Source organism: Mesoplodon bidens, assembly GCF_964165515.1.
Source record: "Mesoplodon bidens genome assembly, chromosome: 6".
NCBI lineage: Eukaryota > Metazoa > Chordata > Mammalia > Artiodactyla > Ziphiidae > Mesoplodon > Mesoplodon bidens.
In genome coordinates this window covers 31,121,122-31,147,869 of record NC_138162.1, presented here as the reverse complement: position 1 = coordinate 31,147,869, position 26,748 = coordinate 31,121,122, and the positions used below count along the sequence as shown (strand labels likewise).

The 26,748-nt window shown below is 43.0% G+C and overlaps 2 protein-coding genes across 3 annotated transcripts in view; both read right to left on the bottom strand.

The window, feature by feature from the left end:
* Window positions 1-1,377: 1,377 nt before the first annotated feature.
* TAL2 (TAL bHLH transcription factor 2) lies at window positions 1,378-17,868 on the bottom strand. Its single transcript, XM_081238441.1, has 2 exons — window positions 17,803-17,868; window positions 1,378-4,430 (listed from the first exon to the last, which is right to left on the bottom strand). Exons 1-2 carry the CDS (start codon window positions 17,832-17,834, stop codon window positions 4,079-4,081), a joined length of 384 nt encoding a protein of 127 aa, XP_081094567.1. The 5' UTR covers window positions 17,835-17,868; the 3' UTR covers window positions 1,378-4,078.
* The window catches only part of FKTN (fukutin), a 99,140-nt gene continuing 90,210 nt past the window's right edge, over window positions 17,819-26,748 (bottom strand). Inside the window, exon 12 of one of the 2 annotated variants that reach the window (XM_081238428.1) lies at window positions 17,819-17,908. Coding sequence is in view for 1 of the 2 variants with exons in the window: in XM_081238432.1 (XP_081094558.1) it covers window positions 17,883-17,908 (26 nt within the window). In the remaining variant the exon portion in view is untranslated. The remainder of the gene's footprint in view (window positions 17,909-26,748) is intronic. The other variant, XM_081238432.1, reaches the window with a different exon arrangement.

The following is a 26,748-nucleotide window of genomic DNA, read 5'->3' as shown; positions in this document are numbered from 1 at the left end:
AGAGTGGATATATGTATACGTATAACTGATTCACTTTGCTGTACACCTGAAACTAACACAACATTGTAAATCAACTATACTCCAATAAAAATTAAAAAAAAAAAAAGAAGAGCTTTAGACTTGGGATTTCTCAGGAAAATTCAGCCTGTTCAAGTTGCATTTCAGTGTCGTCTCTCAGGGGAGGCTAGAGGAGTATTCTTAATGGAGCTAGTCTTGGTATAGTTTTCTCATTTTAAAAGTGAGGTCACTGGCAGGGATGTTGTGAAGACTCAATGTTATAAACTGTCACTGCCCTCAAGGAGATCTTAACTTGTTGCTGGGGACAGAATATGCACAAGATGTATATAACACAGGGGAGAGGAAGTAAGGGTCTTGAAGCATATAAGAGGATTCTACAAAAGGAGAAATTAGACTGAATGGTGGAAATCTAGGAGGACTTCATGTAAGGTGGTGTTTAAGATGAGTCAAGCTTCCTGAAGGAGTGGTATTTAAGATCAGTCATGAAGGATTTTAGCAAGTGGAATTTAGTGTAAGCAGATGGACTCACAAGAGTAAAGTCAGAGGTATTAGAGTTTGGCCTGTTGGACCACCAAGTGAAGTGGTTTCATTGGCATGTATAAAATATTTAGGCAATTGTGGAAGGTAAAGGGAATAGTACATTGAGCCAGGCTGCAGAGGGCTTGGTTTGCTGGGGTATGGCATCTGTCTCAGATTGGTGGACAAGACACTAAAGGTTTGATAGCAGGGGACGACCTGACCATAGCTGTGATTTGAGAAGGACAGTTAGGAAGCTGTGTGAAGGAGGAAGCGAAGAGAGGGACTAATTAGGGGATGCTAGATTTTTTTAAAAAATAAATTTATTTATTTATCTATTTTTGGCTGTGTTGGGTCTTCGTTGCTGTGCACGGGCTTTCTCTAGTTGCGGTGAGTCAGGGCTACTCTCCGTTGCAGTGCACAGGCTTCTCATTGTGGTGGCTTCTCTTGTTGTGGTGCACAGGCTTCAGTAGTTGTGGCACGTGGACTCAGTAGTTGTGGCTTGTGGGCTCTAGAGCTCAGGCTCAGTAGTTGTGGTGCACGGGCTTAGTTGCTCCATGGCATGTGGGATCTTCCCGGGCCAGGGCTCGAACCCGTGTCCCTTGCATTGGCAGGCAGATTCTTAACCACTGCACCACCAGGGAAGCCCTAGATTTTTTTTTTAGACTCAAGATAACAGGGGGAGTGGGGTTCAAAGGATGGACAGAATGGGTGGATGTGCTTAGTAAATTTGTGAAATATTTTCTAAAAAAAAAAAACAATTTCTTTTCTTAAATAATTTATTTTCAATAAATTAATAGTTAAATAGCAATTTAGAATCAATGATTACAAACTCACAAAACACATCACCAAATAAAATCTTTGGTTGGTACCTCTAATCACATTCTACAAAGCACAATAATTCAATTTCAATTAAAAGGCATATGAAGATCACTGAACACTATTGAAAAGAGATGAGCCTAATAATGAGGTGCTTGGCCATTTTCAATCCTAAAATCCTTAGTGGCTGAACAGGGCTGTAGAAAGGCTGGACGTGCTGGCTCAGAAGATCTCACACTATGTCCTGGGCTGCATTAACTGTCCATGTGACCTCTGGAAAGTTACTTCAAAGCCCTCTGGACTGTTTTCTCCTCTGTAAAAGGAGGAGTAGAATTAGCCAGTCTAATGATCTGTATAAATAAATGGGCCTGTTTATACTTGGCTTCCGGAAGTTTCCAGTGGTGCCCATAGCGGAACAAACACTTGTTTTCAAGTAACAGAGTAGCATAAATGATATAATCTGTCTGAAGTTTTATTTTGGGTTCAAATGGTCCATAAAGAGATGTACCATCAGTGAACTAGAATTCATTTGAACCATAAATTCTTACTACTGCAATCACCAAGCTGTAAGTACAGGACACCAAGGAAGGCTGTGGAGTGATTTTAGAATTAGCTTCCAGTCTCACAGATACCTTGCCAAGGTTTTGGTCCATATAACTACAATTCCTTTTGACAGTCACTTTAACCTAACACAACTTGATAGGCCAAAATCCAACTTGCAAAAGAAATCATTTAAGAGATGAATTACATTAAGTAATATTTTAGAAGTTTATTCATTTATCGTAGGAATTTCCTATAGGGTTTCTTCAAATAACTGTTCCCTCATTTAGTTTAATGATACTCAATCTCCTCACAACTTTTTGGCGGTACTTGGTTACTTTTCAGTGGAAAGGCCCTCTGTGCACAACAGACATGGCCCCAGCAGCAGAGAAGTGCACTCATTCTGAGAAGAGCAGTAAAATCCCGTGTTCAGGTAAAGAGGTCTTCTCTGCCTTCCTCAGCAACATGAGGCTAATATAAAAATGCTGTCAAAAGTGTTACTTTGAGTTAATGCCAGATGAGAGAATAAGCAATATTACTCAATTGACAAACTGTCATCAAAGCTTTGAGATGTACTATCACCTGGTAGTTTGGGGACAAATTTAAGTCCACATAAGCTCATGAGAAAGAAATGTAAATTCGGGGAAATCCCCTGGTCTCTGTGCTTATGTGTTTCCCAGGACTATTCTGGGTCTGTGGGGACATTTATTGAATGCAGTTTAAAGAAAGGACCTACACGGAAAATGCATTGTTTCTGATAAATGTGTTGTTCTACAAGTGTCAACGCCGTGTAGAGTTTAAAGACATTATGACCTTGCTATTTTGGGAGAATGAGATTTTGAGGGCACCTCATCCAGATTTCTTCTAATTACCAAACCAAAGAGGCTCATTTCAGCCTTTCATAAATCAAATACCTTCTTTCTAGAGTGGCAAAAAATTTAAATTCCTCTATTGTGTACGCATGATCTCAAATCCATCTATTTCCTACCTGTAGTTCAGATGGTTTTAAAACCAATGTACCACCAAGAACTTTGGGGAAATAAAATGTCCCAGAGACAATCAAATGACATTATTTGTATTCTGGGCTCAACTATGGGATTCATTTTTGAATCTAAGCATCATCAGGGTGGCACAAGGTGGTGAGTTCTGCCAGATCCACGCTGTTTCACTCATTGTGGGTACCACCTCTCCCAGCCTAAGATTCAGCTAATGCTCCATAGCAGGGAAAACAAATCACATGTTCATTAATTCATTAGAGTCTGGTATTAACATTCCTATTGTCTACTCTAAATCTTTTGTTAAGCTCTCTGTTAAATGGTAATATTTAGATTTTCATCATTATATTTGAATGTTACAGGTCTTAAGTCAGCAGAAACTCGGGCTAAATTAAAAGTTTTGATACCTGACATGTGAAACTAAGGGGTTAGAAAACCTATTTTAGCTAGCTGTTTTTCATAAGAAAACTATGAACTCTTGTAAATTATCAAGTCCTTTCCTCTCCCAGGTATAATCCATCATTTGGCTTTAGAGATAACATATACATACACAGCCCTATGCAAGTGACACCTCACACGTCCATGGAGATAAAGGATGCAGAGCTCTTCCACAGGTATCTGCTGCCTTCCTGTGGTCCTCGCATGTCAGGAGGGTCTTTTCTTCACAGATGTTCCTGCAAGTCTCCAGGTTGGCTTCTGCAAGGGCTATCTTTTCATTTGTCTTACATTGTTCACCCTTGATCAAATATGCCTCATTTTTCAAAACAAACTTTAAAATATGTTTGGAGGGAAGCATTTTCTACTCATCCATCTGAGATCCATTTTGAGAAAACTTTCTTATAACTGAAAACATACGGAGTAAAACAGTGATTTTCAAACCAGTTTTTAACCTAAGGGTCTTTTTTTTTTTTTTTTTCAAACAACATCTTATGAAGAACCCAGATTTATAACATAGACAGAGACAGGCTGATCTGACTGAAGCCCTGGGGGTGGGGGGTGACAGACGCCCAAGCCATGTTCCTCATGGTCCCTTTCAGCATCCTGAAGCCAACCCTGAGCCACCTCCTATGAAGCTTAAATTCATGCCTCACAAATTATTCATCAGGTTGACTCTGGAACATGCAAAAGGCTGTCGACAGCTAGTTACTTCTGAACCAGTGCTGCCTGGGGTGACGACAGCCAGAGCCCCACTACGGAATGTGGTGGCTTGGGCCGGATGATGGAACCTGGTAATCACCAAGGAGAGTCCTGTCCGGCAGGTGGGGTCCTTGGGGGAAGAGGCCCAGAATATTTCCCGGAGCAGCCACTCCTGTTTGCTGTAGGCTTTGCTCCCCCAAGACCTTCACCAGGAAGTTGATGTACCTCATCGCCAGGCGAAGCGTTTCGTTTTTGCTCAGCTTCTTGTCCGGAGGGTGAGTGGGGATGAGCTTCCTCAGCTTGGCAAAGGCACTGTTGACGTTCTGCTGCCTCCACCGCTCCCTGGTGTTTGTGAAGATCTTTCTGGTCATGTTGGAGTTCCTGAGATGAGAAAGAGAAAGGGCCCTGAGGGCCAATACCTTGTCAGAGGCCTGCTGGATAGCACATGTCCTGCCAGGAACTTGAGATGTTAATCTTCTCCACTCAGATCTTAGGAAATGCACTGCCTCATTTCCAGGTGCTCTGAATCTTCCTTTGACAATGGAAGAAAACATGGTAGAAGAAAGGGCAGGATAAGAACACCTTCCTTCAGCGTTTCTCTCCCTGGGTGTTTTGAAGCCTCCAGTTAAAAGGTGGTTTTATCTTAATACCCTTATTACTACTTTTATAACCAACTCTTCCTAATTGTTCAGAATCAGGCACAGTGTAGGATTGAGTACGTGTGTGAATAAAACATATATTTGCTAATAGAGAGTTGAATATAGATTCTTTAAAAAGGGGGGTGCTGAGATCCTAGGTTTCATTAACGAGATAATATTTGGAGTGAAGAAGGTGACAGCACAAGTCTCCTCTTAGCCGGCCGACCTCATCTGCAGGATTGGGCCCGCTGTGTAAGAGCTAAAATATCTAGACTGGACCACATTTAGAGGAGGATGAACAGGGTGATGAAGAGCCTTGAAACCCGGCTCTGTGAGGAGCAGAAGTGGGGTTGTTTAGCGTGACAAAGAAGAAAAGGGGTGGTGGTGGGGGGTGACGATTTGGCGTGGATGCTGCGGAAGATACCCAGGCTCTCCAAGGTTGGATTTGGATGACCTTTCCAACCCTGGGAGAGGTGATTATTATCGCATATTGCTAATTCTTAATTGTGCCCTTTTTAACTTTTAGAGGCATGGGCCCCTTTATTCAGGTGGCTTGGATTAACCTACATTAATGGGAACCTTTATGACGCATCAGCAAACGAGCCACAGCCCAGCACCCAACGTTTGGTGCTCTTGGTTCATGGCTATCAGTTTGCCGCCTGCTCCAGTCTCAGCAACCCCTTCCTGTGCCCCCAAAGAGTAGTAAATATTCCTAACTCCACACCTTCACACATGCCATCTTCTGTCCCTTGAATTCCCTCCTCGCTGTCTTCTTGCCTATTTCTACACATTCTTTAAAGAGCAGATCAAATCCTCCTTTTCATTCCTATAAAGGCTTCCAGGCCATCCCAGAGCCCCCCATGCCCACAGCCACTGGTGGAAGACAAAGGCTATTAGGAGAATTAAATAAGTTGATATTTGTAAATCACTATAACAGTGCCTGACACATAGTAATGGCTATAAAAGTGCTGGAGAATAAATACAACAAAATAATAAATATATTTATAAATAAAAATGACTTGTGAGGTACTGAATATTCCTGGGGTGGGGGTGATATCTTGTTTTCCTGTAACCAAATCTACTGTAATCTCTTGGCTCTCGCTGCCTTTGTTGCTTTATTTTAACCCTTCCTGTAGACCTGTTCTGTTCCATGGGTTTGTGGACATGGTTGGACTGGGTACTGGTGCTCAAGGAGCTTATTGGATGGTCTGGTGGAGGAGGCGGCACATACATAAGCACTTAAAAATCATAGCAGAAGGTCCCACACACCAAGGGCCACGTCCAGAGCTACACTTGCTGACTAGAGAAAGGTGTAAAAGAACCATGTCAAGACCAAAATGATTGGGTCAACGCCATTGAACTTTTCCCTAAGATCTACCTTTTCTCTATTTCTTTTTTTGAATTTTATTCTATTTATGTTTTTATACAGCAGGTTCTTATTAGTTTTCTATTTTATACATATTAGTGTATATATGTCAATCCCAATCTCCTAGTTTTATTTGGGCTTTCCTGAGGATATGAGTTCGTAGGTAAACATCCCAAATATCTGAGAAAAGTTATATAAAGCACCATGTAGAATGTCAGGCACTTGGTAGGTGCCTCTCAAAGTGCCAGTTTCCTTCCACACCTGTTCTTTGTGTTAACAGCCCACGTTGCAGGAAGGAGTTGGAGGGTTAAAAATTGGCACATATGGTACAAAAGGGTGGGTTGTGATGCAGACCTGGAAAAATGGCAGTCAACCCAACAGGGAACTCTAGGGCAAAGAGTGACTGTAGAGGAGACCCCACTGGGCAGAAATCACCAGATCCTGGCAGCGCTGCCACGCTCACTCATAGGCTGGGGGCTGCCGGAAGAACGGAGGCCCCATCCTGAGGGCACTGCCACTGAAGGCTGTCAGCTAACTGCACTCTCTGCAGCTGAACTGCAAGTTTTTTCTTGAAGTGAGATCCCAGCAGTGCACCCCTGTGTGATCTCCGCATGTACCCAATGCTGAGAACACTGCTCTACTCTCCAAACAGGAGTTCTGAGACCTAGCAAAACTATGTTTGAGAAGGAAGCAGTATCTAGGGGATTAAGAGGTACAAACTATTATGTATAAAATAAGCTACAAGGATATATGCCCCCCAGGACATTTCCCCACGCAGGTTCTTGTTGCCTTTCCTGCTTGTGCCTGGGTTGGAGAGGCCAGTGCTGTGCTGAGAAGCCAGTGGTGAGCAGAATCATGGCGGCTCAAGTTCACCTGCTGGCCTCAGGCTCCCTCCATCAGCCGCTTAAGTCTATTTCCTCTCTCTGTGGAGACACTCTTAGTTGGACCCATGATCCAAGACAGTCACCTGCACTCTAAGCTTTACTATCAACACTTACTGACTCTACGTGCCAGACACTGTGCTCACTGCTGGACACTGAGGAGCCCACTGCCCTGTGACACAGAGAGGGAAGCACAGGGGCTGTAGGAGCAGAGAAACAGCACCGAACTCAGGCATTCTAGGGGGCTTCCAAACTGAACGGGGTTGATCCCCAAGGCCTCTTTCTATGCTGAAATGCCACAATGCCCTGCCCTTGCCTTTTATCTACCTAAGTTATTTCTAAATAACCTAGCCTTTGGATCTACAATGAAAATATGAGCTTTGTCAGACCTGTATCCAACTATACCTAAAATATGAAAGTTTGAACCTAAATCAAGGGGATTTAAAAAACTATTCAGTTTTGCTCACACCAAGGCTGGTTGCTTTGCAGCCAGGACTGTGGAAGCAAAGTCACTTTTAAGCTTCTCTTGTCAAAAGAGGCTTTAGCTCATTCACTAGTCCCATGGGGGGGTCTTTTTCAAGCTGGGAAGAAAAGATTAGGCAGGATAAACTAACTGGTGTTCTCTTCTGAGAGGGCTCCATCCTATTGTGAGAAGCAGACAGAGGAAATGGGGAGAGGAGAAGGCTTCTGAAACGTAGCCTTGCCATCCTAGGACGTGCTTAATAATTACTTGTTGACTTATCCTCAAGTGTGTTACTCTCCTTCTCCACAGGGGGAAATAGAAATCAGTGATTTAACAAGCTGGAAAAACTCAAAGTAGAGGTCACTGGAAAATTGCTAAGAACTTATTAAATCAAAGGAAAATGGCATTTAGTGTTTTTCCTGTTGCAAGGACTGGTGGCTGCTAATCTTGATTCAGAGTAATTTAAGAACTTAAAAAGTACCCCAGATGCCACAGAATCAGAGAACATCTGACAGATGTTGAAACAGGCGTGAAGTTTTTTTGTCCCAAGTCACACATCCCTGTGTGGCAGAGCCTGTGTCCCAAGCCTGAGTATTTATGCATCTATGTCACCATTGACTCCTGCTGAGTCAGGGTCCATAACCTTTTTTGTGCCATGGACCTTTTTGGCAGTCTGGGGAAGCCTAGGGACGGATTTCATCTCAGAACAATGATTTCAAATACATAAAGGAAAAAGCCTTTGGTTCCCTTCTCAGAATAAGAGTTTTAAATGTATGAATTAAAATAGACACATAAAATAACCAATTATACTTCATAGGTATTAAAGTAATTCTAAAAAGCAAGACAGTAATACCTGTGCTTCCCTCTTAACACATTAGATTTGTTATCATCATTTCTAAGTAGTGATATTTAAATGATTTTTTCAGAAGATCTGCAGCATGAGTTGAAAGCATGATTTTTATTGGTGACAAAGTCATCAGCACTACTAGTGCCGAAGTAGTTTATTACTCACATTCGTAAATAAAGGAAATGCTAAGTTTAAACTAAAGGTCAGTAGACATAAAGTAATTTTTTCCCACCTAAATATATAGAACGTCTGAATTCTATCCACACACCCGAGTGGGTGTGTGTCATGGGTCGCAGGCTAAGAATGCCTGGATAGGAGGAATGTCACGGTAAACTGAATAGGAATATAGGTGTGCACAAACTTCTACTTCTACTGTCACCACAGAAGGTAACAGGTTACTGGAGAAAAGAACAATTATGCCCCAGAAAAGGTGCTGCTTTTGTGTGGGTGTTTCCTGGACACAGAGCCCAGGTCAACTAGAAAGGCTGCAGCACAGAAGTACAGCTAACATTCCTGTGGTGGCCTGTCCCAGGCATTCAGACTCACACTGCTCTTTTTTCATAAAACTTTAAACTTCTCTTTCTGGCCTTTGGTCCTGTGTATTTGTCTCTTTCATCTTTCTTTTAAAAGTAAGAGGAAACACTGTCCAGAAAGAGGGCGGTGAAGGGTGGTTTATACAATTTCGTTAGGGGAAGGTGCCTAACCTCCAGCACTAGGCACAGCTTTGCCTTTTGAAGCTACTATAGAAATAACACATGATACCTTAAGGAAAAAAAAAAATCAAGCAGTACACAAGTGATAAAGCAAAAAATAAAAGACCATCCTTATCCATCTACCTATTTAAACTCATTCCCCAGCAGTAGCCAGTTTAGTGTGTGTATATATAATATATGTATATGTATATATACACACACACACATATATATTTTATATAAGATATATGTATCCTTTAAAAATCAGAATACATACTATTATGCAATTACTTTTCTCACTAGACAACTCTTCTAAATAAGTACATTTGCTATGAATGCGGGTCTTTGGCTGCGCTCCCGGCGCACTGGGAGCGCCACCTGTTCCAAAACGCGCTCAACACCCGCGCCTCACCGCCCACCCCGCCCAACCTGCTGCCCTTGACCGCTTCATTCCCGGCTTTTCCCTTTTTCTTTGTATAACTTTTGCTCCCCTTCGCCGGCAGCGCCTGCCTTGCGACGAAGTTCAGGCGTCCGGGAAAGCAACTCGGCTAAAGTTTCGCACCTGCCAGGTGTCCAGGAGTCGCTCATCCCGACGCAGAAGCTGCCTAAGCGGCCCTCGGAGACACATCCAGGGGTGCCCGGGCATCGGACACCAAGGCGCAGCAGCCCCACCAACACGCGCTAGAGGACCCGCCAGGCTCCCCCGGAGCCGCACCACCGCCCCTGCTCCGCGAAAAGCCCCCAGGTTCTCTCACCGAGTCGCCTTGGTGGCTGCCACCAAGTCAACTCCACACCCCTGCCCTCCGCAGCGAGTGCGGCTCGGACTCGGGGAGCTGCGCCGGAGACCCCCTGGCCCACAAGCCCCGGCAGTGCCCACGTCCCTCTCGGAGTCCACGCACCTCCTCTCCAAGATCCGCGCCGTAGTTGTCGCCCTCGCCTGGGCGCCGCGCCTCCGCTACCGCCTTTATAGGACACCGCCCTTTGTCTCGGGGACCCACGGGGCCCCTTTCTGACCCGGACTCCGCAGGTCCCTCCCTCCCCCCTTCCCCCACCGCGCGCCCGCTTCCCAGGACCAGCCTCCCTGTGTTCTAGAAACAGAGCAGAGGCGGAAGGAGAACCCTGCTTTGCCTAAGGCTTGGGGACGGGAGGGGTCTTGCCACCTACCCGGCCACAGCAAAGCCGGGCGTGTGACCTACCCACCCTCTTCCACGCCTACAAACCTCGGAAAGTCCATGCCACGTGGTTAACTCATCAGATGTCAATCACTTAAGGCCCAGTAAGTCTCCAACTGTAGTTCAAGAACCACTTGCTTCAGAATCATGGGTGAGGGGAGGCAGATCTCAATACCCACAACCTAGACCACCAGATCAGGTTTTCTGGGGATGGGGTTCGAAATCTGCGTTTTTACTAAGTATCCCAGCAGATGAAGATGCACAAAGAAATTTAACAATCACTGCACTGGACAGATCCCCCAGATTTATTCATCCCAGCTTCCAGAGTGCCCCGGGGACTTGGTATTTCAGGGCCTCCTCATTGGTCTTCCTGATTCTGTACTTTCCTCTTTCTGTCCATTCTCCAACATCACCCAGAGTGATCCTATGAAAACCCAAGTCAGGTTCCTGTCACTTCTCACTCAAAGCCTTCCTCTGGCTCCCCATTTCACTCAGAGTTAAGCTGAAGTCTTAACAATGGCTCCCAGATTTTACCTGACCCCGTGTGTTCCTTCTCTCCCCGGGGTGTACTCAGCTCTGGAACACTCCAGGCACCCTCCTGTCTCAGGGCCTTTGCACTGTCTGTTTCTACGGCCTGAAATACTCTTCCCCCCCAAGTTATCCAAATAGTTCCTTCCCTCACCTCCTTTCATTCATTCAGAAATTATTTTTGAGTGTCTGCTATGGGCCAGTGCCTGTTATAGGCACTGGGGATACAACTTCAGACAAAACAGACACAAATTCTGCCCTCAAGGAGCTGACATTCTTCAGGTCTTTGCTCAAATGTCACCTTCTCAATGAGGATTCTCTGACCACAATATCTAAAATTGCACGTTCACACACACAGGACTCTCCATCCTCCTGCCCTGCTTTATTCTTCTCCTTAGCACTCACCCCCATTTAGTAATATTTTACCCATTTATCTTGTCTGTCTCCTCCTCAAACCCAGTGAACAGGCATTCTTCAAATGTTGGTTGATAAATGAATGGGTAAGTAATAAAATTCTAGGCATCACACTCTCTGAAGGTACCAGCATAGGATTTGGCACAATAAATTCACAAATGCATTAAAGCTTAGTGGATAAGAGCAAAGGACTCTGGATTTGCATTACCCAGGTTGAAATCCCTGATGTACCCATTTATGTGACCCTAGGTAAATCATGTAACTTCTCCCTACCTCAATTTCCTCATCTGTAAAACTTAGCACTGTACCTAGTACACAGTCAGACTACTATAAATTTTACTGTGGTAAATTGTATTATTGTTACAACTACTGGCTCCCTTCCTTGTGAGAGGATTATATAGCCCCTCCCATTGTCATGTGACTGGCAATGCCTCCCTGTAGGTGAAGGGAGAGCAATTCCTCACTCCCTTCCAGGCTTGGCCATGTGACTTGCATCAGCCAATGGAATGTGAGCAAACATGACATGGTGGTGATAGAACAGAAGCTCTAACAGCCAAATGTAAAGTAGATAGCTAGTGGGAAGCAGCCACAGCCGCATAGCACAGGGAGATCAGCTCAGTGCTCTGTGACCACCTAGAGGGGTGGGATAGGGAGGGTGGGAGGGAGGGAGATGCAAGAGGGAGGGGATATGGGGATATATGAATACATATAGCTGATTCACTTTGTTATACAGCAGAAACTAATACAATATTGTAAAGCAATTATACTCTAAAAAGATGTTTTAAAAAAAAGAGTGATTGGGCTTCCCTGGTGGCGCAGTGGTTGAGAGTCCGCAGGGGACACGGGTTCGTGCCCCGGTCTGGGAGGATCCCACATGCCGCGCAGCGGCTAGGCCCGTGAGCCATGGCCGCTGAGCCTGCGCGTCCGGAGCCTGTGCTCCGCAGCGGGAGAGGCCACAACAGTGAGAGGCCCGCCTACCGCAAAAAAAAAAAAAAAAAAGAGTGATTGCTGGTTGGGCTTAGTCATGAGAAAGTAATGTTTGGGGTTGCTCTCAGCCTGGAAGCCATAAAGCAAACCCATAGCCAACCACAGCCTTCACATCACATGATTGAGGAATAAATCTTTGCTGTTGTAAGCCACTGAGATTTGGGGGTTGTTTGTCCCCCTCCTCAAAAAAAAGGCATACAGTTCTTATTATAAATAAAAAAGCTGTTGCATAAACTGCTAGTTCTCAGAGGGCAGGAAAGTGAAGAAAATTCTGTATCTGCCTTTAAGGAGTTCACAGTCTTTGGGAGGAAGAGGACATGACAAAAATGACTAAATACAAGACAGACAGTCCTGAGTGCCAGAGAGTATGAAATTGGAGTTAAGGAGGCAAAGATTCTAGCTGGAGGATCAGCAATTGCTCGTGGGAGGGATACCATTTAAACTAGGCCTTGAGGCAGGGCTGCCTCTGACATATGTGGGGCTCAGGACAAGGGTACAAATGGAGACTCCTGACCCATCCCCATGCCCATTCTTTTCCCATCCCCTTCTCTGTGAAGGTTCTTGTGTATATGACGTGGAATCCTAGCCCACACGGACCTAAGGAAGAGCCCTGTGAAGGTTCTGAAAATAGACTCAGGGCCATTTGAGCAGAAATGCAGGGGTTCTGGATATACACAGTGTGGTATAAATTCAGGGGTCCCTGATACCCTAGGTGTGGTCTAGAATGTGGGAAATGGGCACCTGGTGGGCACTGGAGGAGGACCAGAGCAGGTCCATCTAAAGCACAGAATCCAAGGCAGGGTCCCTGATCACCTGGGTGCAAAAGTGGGAAATGCTGGACAGGAAGTACACACGTATGAGTGGAGGAGAGGGCAGTCCATATGAAGGCAACTGTGTGCCTTGAACATGGGAGTGATATGTTTTGATTTACATTTCCAAGCCTCATTCTGGTGGCAGTCAGTGGATGGATTAGAGGGTGGGTTGGAGAGAATGAATGGGTCAATTATGCATAGGCACAAAAGGGGCCTTTGGGAACATACTCTAATATTTGCAGTGAGCAGCCCTGATTTGTCCTTTCTGCCGTCTGTCTCTGTGTGCCACTGAGGGGAACTGCTGCCTCATGGTGCCCAGGTCTCCCACCCTACCTGTTATACCTCAATCCTGATAGAGGGCATGTTGGAATTTAAACCAAGAACCTACATTACCCTTCCTCTCAGCCAGAAGCCTGCGGGGTAATATATTCTTAATGGCACGTTCTACAGTTGTAAAAGAGAAGTGTAGCAACTAGGGAGCAAGACTGGAAATGTGTGAGGCTAAGGTAAGCAACAGTAAGTGTAAAATAGGATCTGTGTACAAGTGCACGAGGACTGAGAGACAGGACGAGGGGAAAGATGAGGACTGTGGAGAAGGGAGCACAGATGTGTTGGCACAGTGCAACCAGGGTCAACATTTGTTTTCTTCTCTGAAGTTTCTTCCATGTTATTGTTGGTTTTATAATTTTTGAAATGGAGGAAACCGTCTTGGTGCAGCATTCCACTAGCAGTGATGCTTCAGCGTGATGGGCCCTCTCCCATCCTGGTCTCCCAGTGTGGAGAGTTTAGGGGTGAGGTCTTGCAGGGGAAGGGGCTGAAGTAGGAATTTACATAATCCGATTATTGGGGGATTAGGTTTGGGCAGCTAAACGCCTCTGTGTGCTTGAGCTAAAACCCTTACTATTCATGGCTCTCACCGCCCCCTGGAGAGACTGCACCTGCGGGCTCCTGGGGAGGGATGAGAGGGTTGGGGAGAGAAGAGCAGGTCCCTAGGAGGGCTGGGGCATTGTCAGCCTCTCTGGCTCTGCTGTCTTAATTGATCTGTCTGGATTAGCCTGTGAATGCTGGATCTCTAGTCCTGTGTGCTGGGGCTGTTAGCTTCAGAAAAGACGAACCTGAGGTTTTCAGAAGGGACTCCTGTGAGCCCAGGTGGTTGTGGACCAAAGTCATTTTGGCTGGAGGTCAAACGTCAGCTCCATCCAGTCTTAAAACTCCCTTCTTCCCCGCTCATTCTCAACCCCCTTCCCAATCCCCAGTTCTGCATATCCAGGCCCCAAAGCATCCATCTATTTCTCCATTTATCCAGTCATACATTCAGCCCCGCTTCCATCCATCCCTTGTTAAGCTTCCATCAATTTATTCATCACATGAATTAGCTGGTTCTTGATAGTTAATAAAATTTACTAGTAAATCCTAGATAGATTTTGTTCCTTCAAGTGTGCTACCTTGCAAGTCAATTTTGGTACTTTGACATATGAACTTTGACATTTTCACATTCATTAATAAAGTGTTATATACAGTTATTCAAAGTGAGACAGGCTGGGACCTGGGCCCCTTTGCTGCAGTGCTGCAATGCTTGCACCTGGGCACACCTCTCCTCCAGCAGCAAAATACAAAGAAACTGTTTGGGACTAAAAATAACTGTGTGCATGCGCAGTTGGGACAAAAGATACAAAGAGACCAAAAAACCCAACTGCCACTTTTGAAGAGCCTGGGGCAAAAGCAGGGTACTGCTCATGCCCTCTGCACACTAATATGTATAAAATAGATAAATAATGAGAACCTGCTGTATAGCTCAAGGAACTCCACTTTGCTGTACAGTAGAAATCAACACAATGTTGTAAAACAACTATACCCCAATAAAAAATAAATAAATTTTTAAAAAAATTTTAAAAAAATTAAAAAAACCCCACCACCTAAGGGGTGGGCAAAGCACCTAAGCCACCCTCCGGCCCGACCCCTGGACACACCCCTGCCCTCGCCCCATATAAGGAACAAACTCACCGCCCCCTCAGGGAGCAAGCAAACAAAGGAACCTGTGGTTTGTTCTCGCTCCCCGCTGCTGCAACAGGGGCCCCAATAAAGCCTTGCCTGAATTTCTTCTCTGGCCTCTAGTCAATTTTCATTGATTGGGGAAGGCCAAGAACCCTGGTTGGTAGCAAATGCTTTCAAAAATATCTCTGTATTTACGTTATCAACTTTCTCATTCCTCATGTTATGTGTTTAGGACTTCTCTCTCCTTTATTAGCTTTGCAGAGCTTGTCCATTTCATTTTTATCTTAAAAAACTACCTCTGTGGTTCACCATTTTTCTGATTTTCTAATGTATTAATTTCTACTATATCTTTATTTTTATTTTTATATTTTTTGGACTTTCTAGGTTTCATCTTTTTTAATTGAGGTAACTGGTTTATAACACTTTGTAAGTTTCCTGTGTACAACATTCTATTTCAACTTCTGTATACACTACAGCGTGCTTACCACCAAAAGTTTAGTTTCCATCTGTCACCATACAGTTGACCCCCTTTTAGCCATTTTGCCCCCTCCCCTTCCCCTCTGGTAACCACTATTCCATTTTCTTCATCTAAGTTTTAGTTTTTGCTTGTTTAATATTTCACATATGAGCGAAATCATGCTGTATTTGTCTCTCTCTGTCTGACTTATTTCACTTTCTACCATATCTTTATTAAATCTGCTTTTTCATTTGCCTATGTCTATTTTGTTCTTTCTCCATCTCCCATTCTTAGATTGTTTATTAATTTTCATTCTTTCTTGTTTAATAAGAAAAGCATTTCAGGCTATGAATTTTCTTCTGATATACCACTGGTGTCATCCTTCACTTCCATTTGCAGTATCTTTGCCATTAGCCTCTAACATCTGTTGTTTATTTTAATTTTTCTTTTTGAAACTTTAAAAAATTTCCTTATCGTTGTATTTTTTGGTAACCATGTGCTATTAACTTCTAATTTTATTGCAGTGTGGTCAAAGGTGTGCTCCATATTGTTTTTGCTTTGGGATATTTATTAAGAGTTTCTCTAGGTAAAACTTCTATAAATGATCCGTAGGTAATAGAAAAGGAGATATATCCTTTGTTTGAAAAATAAAAAAATTTTTATATACCTCCATTAAATTGATCCTCTATATTCATGGGAGTTTGGGTCTGTTTGATCTGTTAGAGAGAGTTATATGAAAATCTCCCTCTACTGTTTTGTGTCTGTTCCTTCCTTTTGGTTTTTCCAAGACTGTTTGCTTTAAATCTTTATATCTTGAGATACAATGCATTTTGCACATAAAGACTCTTGGAAGTTTTATTGACTTAAGAGAATTGTGCCCTGTGTCAACATAAAATGATCCTCTTTGCCTTGCTTCTTCTCATGAATTCCATTTTGTTTTGTGATATTACAACTCCTGTTTTTAAATTTGCATTTTCCAAATAAAACTGTGGCAATTCTTTTACAACTAAATTTGTCAGTATGTGGGTGTTACTTTCGGTCATAGGTTTTATCTTTCTGTGACATTTTATTTGGGAAATTTAAATTCCTTTGAATCCTCTGTTTTTTTTTGTTTTTTCTTTTTTTTTGCAGTACGCGGGCTTCTCACTGTTGTGGCCTCTCCCGTTGCGGAGCACAGGCTCCGGACGCGCAGGCTCAGCGGCCATGGCTCACGGGCCCAGCCGCTCCGCGGCATGTGGGATCTTCCCAGACCGGAGCACGAACCCGTGTCCCCTGCATCGGCAGGCGGACTCTCAACCACTGCGCCACCAGGGAAGCCCTCCTCTTTTTTTAAAAGAGCCCCCATCTCCATTTTGAATTCTTTAAAGCAAGTCTCATTCTAGTTTACTTGCTTTTGATGAATGAATGCAAGAGAGCACTGACTCATTTCTCCAAACAGCTGCCTTCAGCTTGCCCTGCTTTCCGTCAGAAGTCACATAGCTTGTTTCTGTGAAATGAATGCTTCTAAGGCCATGGAAGGAGTTTCTGGTGATTGCTTAATTTGTTTTTTAAGGAGATGAGAAGAACATTCTGGCTGCTGTATGGAGGGGGCCAAGAAATGATGTGGGGAGACTAGGAAGCTGTGACAGGAATACAGAGAGAGGATGATGGCTTGACCTAGCGGGTGGCATCGAGCACCAACACTCGGCCACACACTGAATTCTCTACCCCTATTATGTAGCACTAAGTACTAGGTGTCACGCTAGGCATTTCACCCAATTTTCTCATTTAATATGAGAAATTATATATTTTCATTATAAAGTTATATAACAAGGTGTTATCCTAGACAAAACAAAATATCACTCCCCCACAATTTAGGTCCCAAATAAATTGAGTATTTACCTAAATTCTAAAATGTATGCCCGAAGAAACAAGCCTTCAAACACAGCTGACTGATTTACTAGCAATTTTTACACAAACATCTTTTCAGAGCCAGCAGGGGCTATAAATTCTCATGGATGTTAATGTCACTCCATTCACAGGACCCACAGGGCAAACTGATTAGCTCACCTCCTCTTCCCGCCTCCCCTACTCTAACCTCCCCTGAATGAAAAAAATAACAGAGCAAGTAGCTGCTCTATGATGAAAGCGGGTGATGTGGGAAACCAAGGTACGTGGAAGGGAGAAATACACTGATGTGGCCCACGTCTTTACCCGAGCGCTGGGAGGGATGAGAGCTTTGGTCTTCTCTCCTAAGGAAAGAGAGATCTGGCTGTTTCATCATCATTTGGGGACTTCCCTGAGGTCATTCCCTAGTCATGACAGAAAAGTAAAGCTGCTAGAATCTTTAGACCAGAGTCCCTGAGGCACACAGGTTTCGTGGCCCTGTACACACTCATAGATAGGAACAACAAAGGAAAAAAATTATACTGATTTAGGAGGAAGCACACCTGCTGTCCACTGGGTTTTTACCCCCTGCAGCACACTGTGACTTTCAGTGACAAAGGAGGAGAAACAATATTACTCTGTAAATAAGTTATCCTTACTTGGAAGCTTGCCACAGCCTGTTACCAAACATCCTCCATCTAAGAAGTAGTCAACGAACGTTGAATCTCAGGGATGGTCCTCAACTGGATCCACATGTAAGGAGCCCTGTTTGAATAAAGAAGGTGGAGGTGAGGAGAGTGATCCAACCACAATCCGGAATCAGATTTGCAAAGGTTCCCTGTACTGTTGTTCATCTGCCCCGCTGATGCCCTTTCTTCCTGTCTCCCCTCTTTTCTGTCTGCTAACCCAGTGCCTTGCCTGGGATAAGCACAATGATGAGGTTACTGGTTTGCATTTAAGTAGAGGAATTTGTTAATTGGTCTAGAGGCTCACTGCTGCATTGTAACTTTCTCAATTAAACTGGCCACTTACTTAAGAAATAAAAAGCTGGTCAAATTGCAAAAAAAAAAAAAATTACTCTTCTGAGCCTGTTTTCTATAAAATGGGAGTAATAAATACTCATTGATATGCTGTGGACTAAGTGGGAAAAGGTACTGAGAAATACCAAATGGAAAGCAGTTTTGTATAGAAGTTGAGAGGCCTTTCATTAGGCTTTGGAGGCAGACTGGTGTTTGAATTCCTGCTCTGACACCAGCTGCCATCCGGGCAGGTTACTTAACTTCTCCCAGTCTCAATTTTCTCAGCTGTAAACTGGAAATAATATCAACTTCATGGATTATTGTAAAGATTCAGTGCACTAATGTACATGAAGTTAGTGACTAGGAGTAAATGCTTTAAAACAGTGGTAATAGGCATCTAATAAAATCATAGTTGCTCAATAAATAATCATTTTATTACCAGAAAACTCTATCCAAAAACTAGATGGGGAATATGAACACATGCCTCTAATTTCCTCCAAAGGGTACTTTGATATTTTTCTTTCATTTGTCCAACTCAGTATCCTGGCTCTCACCTCTCTCCTTCCAGTTCCTTTGGGTCCTGTGCTACTAAGAAGCATTTATTTCCTTCCACTAATTGAAGCCAACATCCCAGGGCTGGATGGGTTAAGGAGATCTCAGAGAGGGGGGAAAGAAAAGTTTCCCTTGAGCATCAGGCTCTCTCTTCCAGTTAATTTTCGCTTTCCAGCTCCCCAGACCCAGTACCCCTTGGTAACTGCCCCCCACCACACACACACATTTCTCCACCAAGACACCTGGTGTTGAGGCCAGGCGGGTATTTCTGTCCAGAGCAAATGTTGACCGTCGCAGCAAAAACCAGGACACGTAACTGCCTCAAGTGAGTGGGCTTTTCTTCCCTTAGATACCAATTAGCACAGCCCTGGGTGTGCTCAGCTGCTGACACTCTCAAGACCAGGCTGGCTTGGCCTCAACTTTTTAGGCCTGGAGCTGTGACTGCTTCTATTTCCAGCCAATAAACCGAAGTGCAGTGGGAAAGCAAGGGTGGTGAGGGTGGGCAGAACCAGGTACTGGAGAAAAGAAAGGGGTGGGGTGTGACTCCCCTTTTCCACTTTACATTCTCTGCTCTTTGTATAAGAGACATGATTCATCAACGGGTCCCCTAGATGAGGATTTAGATGCTCTGTGGGCAGCAGATAAGAGTGCAGCCTTCTTGCAGAAAGTAAATTCACTGAATACTCCCCATAAAGTCAATAATGTCAGGCTTATCAGCTGTCCTCATTCCCCATGCAGCCCCGGGGGACCAGGACTTGAAATAAAGGCCACAGCTCCAGGGGCTGGAAAGTGAAGGTGCAGAATTGGGCTGGGGAGGGTCCTCTGTCTCCCTGGGCTGAGTTTTAGGCAGGTGGGGGAAATCTGCCAGGCCTGAGCTGCCCGGAGCCCTCAGCTTCCCAGACTGACAAATCCCAAACCAAACACATATACTGAGGGGATGAGGGAGGTACTCCCTGACCCCTCAAATCCAGCAGATGTTTTCAGGAGGCTCCCCTGGGGCATCTTAGGAAGATTAAAGGATGTTACTTTAAATCTAACCAATAGAAAACCTTCAGAGGAAACCCTGACTTCTCACCACAGTTCTCACCTCTGCTTTTCATAACACAGATACTTCTGCACTACCCAAGAGCACATCCATCTCTTCTAGCTGGTGGAGATTTGGTTTCTTTGCAAATTGTCTGAAACAAGTGGGTTATCAGCTGAGGTTTCAGACCCAATTTTGAGATTTACGCTGTAGCTGAAGCAGACTGTTTAACAAGATATACCTGTGCTTGGCTCCCCTCCATTCACCACCCCTATGATCCCAGCAGATGGGGTCCCAAGCTTTCCTGGGGGGATAGGAGGTAGGGTGGAGAGAGTGATGTCAGTCGTTAGCAAAGCTGTGCTTCTATAGAATACCTCTTCTTCACCCTTTGGAGACCAGAGTCTTCAGAGGTGAACAGACAATAGGGAAATGAGGACCAGGTTGAGACCCCGAATTGAACACCTCTACTGGGCCCATCTCCTCTCCTGGCTTCAGTTCCCCGAGATCCCAGAGCTAGGCCTTGTGGTGTCCCCACAGGGACAGCCCATCCTGTCCTGGCTTCTGACTGAAGCAGCAGGTGTAGAAATAGCTCCAGCCTCTCACATTGCCTGCACTGTGGTGCCCAGGCCTAACCCTGACGTCCCCAGAGCCTAGGACCTCACTACCGACTCTCCTGCCCCAATTCATCTAACTGAGCCTTGGCCCTCAAATGCCTGTTCTAATTCCTGGAGCCCCCTGGATAAGACCCTACCCTGGTCCCAGTGTGCTTTTCTTAGGCCGGCAGCACTGATCTTGAGCCCCACTTCCCAGAGCAACACCAAGTGCCCCTCAGCCTCAAGCACTTCCTGCCCCTGGACTCCCTGTGTCCATGCCTGGCACTGGCTGGGAATTCCTAGGATTGACCTTACCTGAGCCACCTGAGTGGCTTACGGCCACCTGGCTAAGTCTCTGTCCTCTGTCCTGCAACTGTAGGGATCCCAGCATTTTGGGGATGAGTCTGTGTGAACCTAAATTTCCCCAAATCCCTACTCCACCCTTGAAAGAGCTTCATGAATGTTTGTTGAGTCAATTGAATGAACCTCGGCCCTTAGCACTGTGGCTGTAAGTAGTGATCTAGTCAGAAGTGTTTATAGAAGGCATCATGCTCTGATTCAAATAAACCTTCTCCATTTTCTCTGACCCGTACTTTACAGCAGGATATTTACTGCCCCCACAGTCTGCTCCTTGCCCACCTTTCTGCTGTATTTTTTACTATTTATCCATATATAGACAGATGGTCTTTTTCACTGTCCCATAAAGCCCATTCTGGTACTGTACTGATTCCTTCTCTTCAGGAATGCTTTCTTCCCTTTCTTCATTTATTCAAATTTTCTGTTTGTTAAGTCTTAAGATCGAGCTGAACTTCACTGTCCCTCTCCCTGTCCTCCTTCCTGGAGCTTTTTCTAGCCTCAGGCCACCTTCTACAAAGTGTGGGATCTTTGGTTCCCCTACCTAAGCCTGGTCTTTGAAATTGAATTCTTTTAAGTGTTATGTTATTTGTTGTTTTTTTAAACATCTTTATTGGAGTATAATTATTTTACAATGGTGTGTTAGTTTCTGCTTTATAAAAAAGTGAATCAGCTATATATATACATATATCCCCATGTCTCCCTCCCTCCCACCCTCCCTATCCCACCCCTCTAGGTGGTAACAAAGCACCAAGCTGATCTCCCTGTGCTATGCGGCTGCTTCCCACTAGGTATCTATTTTAAATTTGGTACTATATATATGTCCATGCCACTCTCTCACTTTGTCCCAGCTTACCCTTCCCCCTCCCCGTATCCTCAAGTCCATTCTCTACTACATCTGTGTCTTTATTCCCATCTTGCCCATAGGTTCTTCATGAGCATTTTTTTTTTAGAATCCATATACATGTGTTAGCATACAGTATTTGTTTTTCTCTTTCTGACTTACTTCACTCTGTATGACAGTCTCTAGGTCCATCAACCTCATTATAAATAACTCAATTTCCTTTTTTATGGCTGAGTAATATTCCATTGTATATATGTGCCACATCTTCTTTATGCATTCATCTGTTGATGGACACTTAGGTTGCTTCCATGTCCTGGCTATTGTAAATAGAGCTGCAATGAACATTTGTGGTACATGAATCTTTTTGAATTATGGTTTTCTCAGGGGATATTCCCAGTAGTGGGACTGCTGGGTCATATGTTAGTTCTATTTTTAGTTTTTTAAGGAATCTCCATACTGTTTTCCATAGTGGCTATATCAATATACATTCCCCACAACAGTGCAAGAGAGTTCCCTTTTCTCCACACCCTCTCCAGCATTTATTGTTTGTAGATTTTTTGATGAGGGCCATTCTGACTGGTGTGAGATGATATCTCATTGTAGTTTTGATTTGCATTTCTCTAATGATTAATGATGTTGAGCATTCTTTCATGTGTTTGTTGGCAATCTGTATATCTTCTTTGGAGAAATGTCTATTTAGGTCTTCTGCCCAGTTTTGGATTGGGTTGTTTGTTTGCTATTGAGCTGCATGAGCTGCTTGTAAATTTTGGAGATTAATCCTTTGTCAGTTGCTTCATTTGCAAATATTTTCTCCCATTCTGAGGGTGGTCTTTTCATCTGGTTTATGGTTTCCTTTGCAGTGCAAAAGCTTTTAAGTTTCATTAGGTCCCCTTTGTTTATTTTTGTTTTTATTTCCATTTCTCTAGGAGGTGGGTCAAAAAGGATCTTGCTGTGATTTATGTCATAGAGTGTTCTGCCTATGTTTTCTTCTAAGAGTTTCATAGTGTCTGGCCTTACATTTAGATCTTTAAACCAGTTTGACTTTATTTTTGTGTATCGTGTTAGGGAGTGCTCTAATTTCATTCTATCACATGTAGCTGTCCAGTTTTCCCAGCACCACTTATTGAAGAGGCTGTGTTTTCTCCACTGTATATTCTTGACTCCTTTATCAAAAATAAGGTGACCATATGTGTGTGGGTTTCTCTGAGCTTTCTATCCTGTTCCACTGATCTATATTTCTGTTTTTGTGCCAGTACCATACTGTCTTGATTACTGTAGCTTTGTAGTATAGTCTGAAGCCAAGGAGCCTGATTCCTCCAACTCCGTTTTTCTTTTTCAAGACTGCTTTGGCTATTCGGGGTCGTTTGTGTTTCCATACAAATTGTGAAATTTTTTTGTTCTAGTTCTGTGAAAAATGACAGTGGTAATTTGATAGGGATTGCATTGAATCTGTAGATTGCTTTGGATAGTAGAGTCATTTTCAAAATGTTGATTCTTTCAATCCAAGAATATGGTCTATCTCTCCATCTGTTTGTATCATCTTTAATTTCTTTCATCAGTGTCTTATAATTTTCTGCATACAGGTCTTTGTCTCCTTAGGTAGGTTTATTCCTAGATATTTTATTCTTTCTGTTGCAATGGTAAATGGGAGTGTTTTCTTAATTTCACTCTCAGATTTTTTCATCATTAGTGTACAGGAATGCCAGAGATTTCTGTGCATTAATTTTGTATCCTGCTACTTTACCAAATTCATTGATTAGCTCTAGTAGTTTTCTGGTAGCATCTTTAGGATCCTCTATGTATAGTATCATGTCATCTGCAAACAGTGACAGCTTTACTTCCTCTTTTCCGATTTGGATTTCTTTTATTTCTTTTTCTTCTCTGACTGCTGTGGCTAAAACTTCCAAAACTATGTTGAATAATAGTGGTGAGAGTGGGAAACCTTGTCTTGTTCCTGATCTTAGTGGAAATGGTTTCAGTTTTTTACCACTGAGAATGATGTTGGCTGTGGGTTTGTCATATATGGCCTTTATTATGTTGAGGTAAGTTCCCCTATGCCTACTTTCTGGAGGGTTTTTATAATAAATGGGTGTTGAATTTTGTCAAAAGCTTTCTCTGTATCTATTGAGATGATCATATGGTTTTTCTCCTTTAATTTGTTAATATGGTTTATCACATTGATTGATTTGCATATACTGAAGAATCTTTGCATTCCTGGGATAAACCCCACTTGACCATAGTTTATGGTACTTTTAATGTGCTGTTGGATTCTGTTTGCTAGTATTTTGCTGAGGATTTGTTCATCAGTGATATTGGCCTACAGTTTTCTTTCTTTGTGACGTCTTTGTTTGGTTTTGGTATCAGGGTGACGGTGGCCTTGTAGAATGAGTTTGTGAGTGTTCCTCTCTCTGCTATATTTTGGAAGAGTTTGAGAAGGATAGGTGTTAGCTCTTCTCTAAATGTTTAATAGAATTCGCCTGTGAAGCCATCTGGTACTGGGCTTTTGTTTGTTGGAAGATTTTTAATCACAGTTTCAATTTCAGTGCCTGTGATTGGTCTGTTCATATTTTCTACTTCTTCCTGGTTCAGTCTCGGAAGGTTGTGCATTTCTAAGAATTTGTCCATTTCTTCCAGGATGTCCATTTTATTGGCATATAGTTGCTTGTAGTAATCTCTCATGATCCCTTGTATTTCTGCAGTGTCAGTTGTTACTTCTCCTTTTTCATTTCTAATTCTATTGATTTGAGTCTTCTCCCTTTTTTTCTTGATGAATCTGGCTAATGGTTTATCAATTTTGTCTATCTTCTCAAAGAAAAAGCTTTTAGTTTTATTGATCTTTGCTATCATTTCCTTCATTTCTTTTTCATTTATTTCTGATCCTATCTTTATGATTTCTTTCCTTCTGCTACCTTTGGAGTATTTTTGTTCTTTTTTCTCTAATTCCTTTAGGTGTAAGGTTAGGTTGTTTATTTGAGATGTTTCTTGTTTCTTAAGGTAGGATTGTATTGCTATAAACTTCCCTCTTAGAAGTGCTTTTGCTGCATCCTATAGGTTTTGGGTCATCGTGTCTCCATTCTCATTTGTTTCTAGGTATTTTTTGATTTCCTCTTCGATTTATTCAGTGACCTCTTGGTTATTAAGTAGTGTACTGTTTAGCCTCCATGTGTTTGTAGTTTTTACAGATATCTTCCTGTAATTGATATCTATTCTCATAGCATTGTGGTGGGAAAAGATAGTTGATACAGTTTCAATTTTCTTAAATTTACCAAGGCTTGATTTGTGACTGAAGTTATGATCTATCCTGGAGAATATTCCATGAGCACTTGAGAAGAGTATGTATTCTGCTGTTTTTGGATGGAATGTCCTATAAATATCAAATAAATCCATCTTGTTTAATGTATCATTTAAAGCTTGTGTTTGCTTATTTATTTTCATTTTGGATGATCTGTCCATTGGTGAAAGTGGGGTGCTAAAGTCCCCTACTATGATTGTGTTACTGTCGATTTCCCTTTTTATGGCTGTTAGCATTTGCCTTATGTATTGAGGTGCTCCTATGTTGGGTGCATAAATATTTACAATTGTTATACCTTCTTCTTGGCCTGATCCCTTGATCATTATGTAGTGTCCTTCTTTGTCTCTTGTAATAGTCTTTGTGTTTTTGTTTTGTTTTGTTTTGTTTTTTTAATGGTATGCGGGCCTCTCACTGTTGTGGCCTCTCCCATTGTGGAGCACAGGCTCTGGACATGCAGGTTCAGCTGCCATGGCTCACGGGCCCAGCCGCTCCGTGGCATGTGGGATCTTCCCAGACCAGGGCATGAACCTGTATCCCCTGCATCGGCAGGCAGACTCTCAACCACTGTGCCATGAGGGAAGCCCTAGTGTTTGTTTTCAAGTCTATTTTGTCTGATATGAGAATTGCTACTCCAGCTTTCTTTTGAATTCCATTTGCATGGAATATCTTTTTCCATCCCCTCACTTTCAGTCTGTATGTGTCCGTAGGTCTGAAGTGGGTCTCTTGTAACAGCATATATACAGGTCTTCTTTTTGTATCCATTCAGCCAGTCTATGTCTTTTGGTTGGAGCATTTAATCCATTTATGTTTAAGGTAATTATCAATATGTATATTCCTAATACCATTTTCTTAATTGTTTGGGTTTGTTATTGTAGGTCTTTTCCTTCTCTTGTGTTTCCTGCCTAGAGAAGTTCCTTTAGCATTTGTTGTAAAGCTGGTTTGGTGGTACTGAATTCTCTTAGCTTTTGCTTCTCTGTAAAGGTTTTAATTTCTCCATCAAATCTGAATGAGATCCTTGCTGGGTAGAGTAATCTTTATTGTAGCTTTTTCTCCTTCATCACTTTAAATATGTCCTGCCACTCCCTTCTGGCTTGCAGAGTTTCTGCTGAAACATCAGCTGTTAACCTTTTGGGGATTCCCTTGTGCGTTATTTGTTGTTTTTCCCTTGCTGCTTTTAATATGTTTTCTTTGTATTTAATTTTTGATAGTTTGATTAATATGTGTCTTGGTGTGTTTCTCCTTGGATTTATCCTGTATGGGACTCTCTGTGCTTCCTGGACCTGATTGACTATTTCCTTTCCTATATTAGGGAAGTTTTCAACTATAATCTGTTCAAATATTTTTTCAGTCCCTTTCTTTTCCTCTTCTTCTTCTGGGACCCCTATAATTCGAATGTTGGTGCGTTTAATGTTGTTCCAGAGGTCTCTGAGACTGTCCTCAATTCTTTTCATTCTTTTTTCTTTATTCTGCTCTGTGGTAGTTATTTCCACTATTTTATATTCCAGGTCACTTATCCGTTCTTCTGCCTCAGTTATTCTGCTATTGATCCCTTCTAGAGAATTTTTAATTTCATTTAGTGTGTCGTTCATCACTGTTTGTTTGCTCTTTAGTTCTTCTAGGTCCTCGTTAAACGTTTCTTGTATTTTCTCCATTCTATTTCCAAGATTTTGGATCATCTTTACTATCATTATTCTGAATTCTTTTTCAGGTAGACTGCCTATTTCCTCTTCATTTGTTAGGTCTGGTGGGTTTTTGCCTTGCTCCTTCATCTGCTGTGTGTTTCTCTGTCTTCTCATTTTGCTTAAGTTAATGTGTTTGGGGTCTCCTTTTCACAGGCTGCAGGTTCGTAGTTCCCATTGTTTTTTGTGTCTGCTCCCAGTTGCTAAGGTTTGTTCAGTGGGTTGTGTAGGCTTCCTGGTGGAGGGGA

Coding starts and splice junctions, on each gene's coding strand:
- TAL2 (XM_081238441.1), bottom strand. CDS start 17,834: ATGTTTGGTAACAGGCTGTGGCAAGCTTCCAA. Junction 4,431..17,802: donor AGGCTGTGGCAAGCTTCCAA/GTAAGGATAACT, acceptor ATTGGCCCTCAG/GGCCCTTTCTCTTTCTCATC.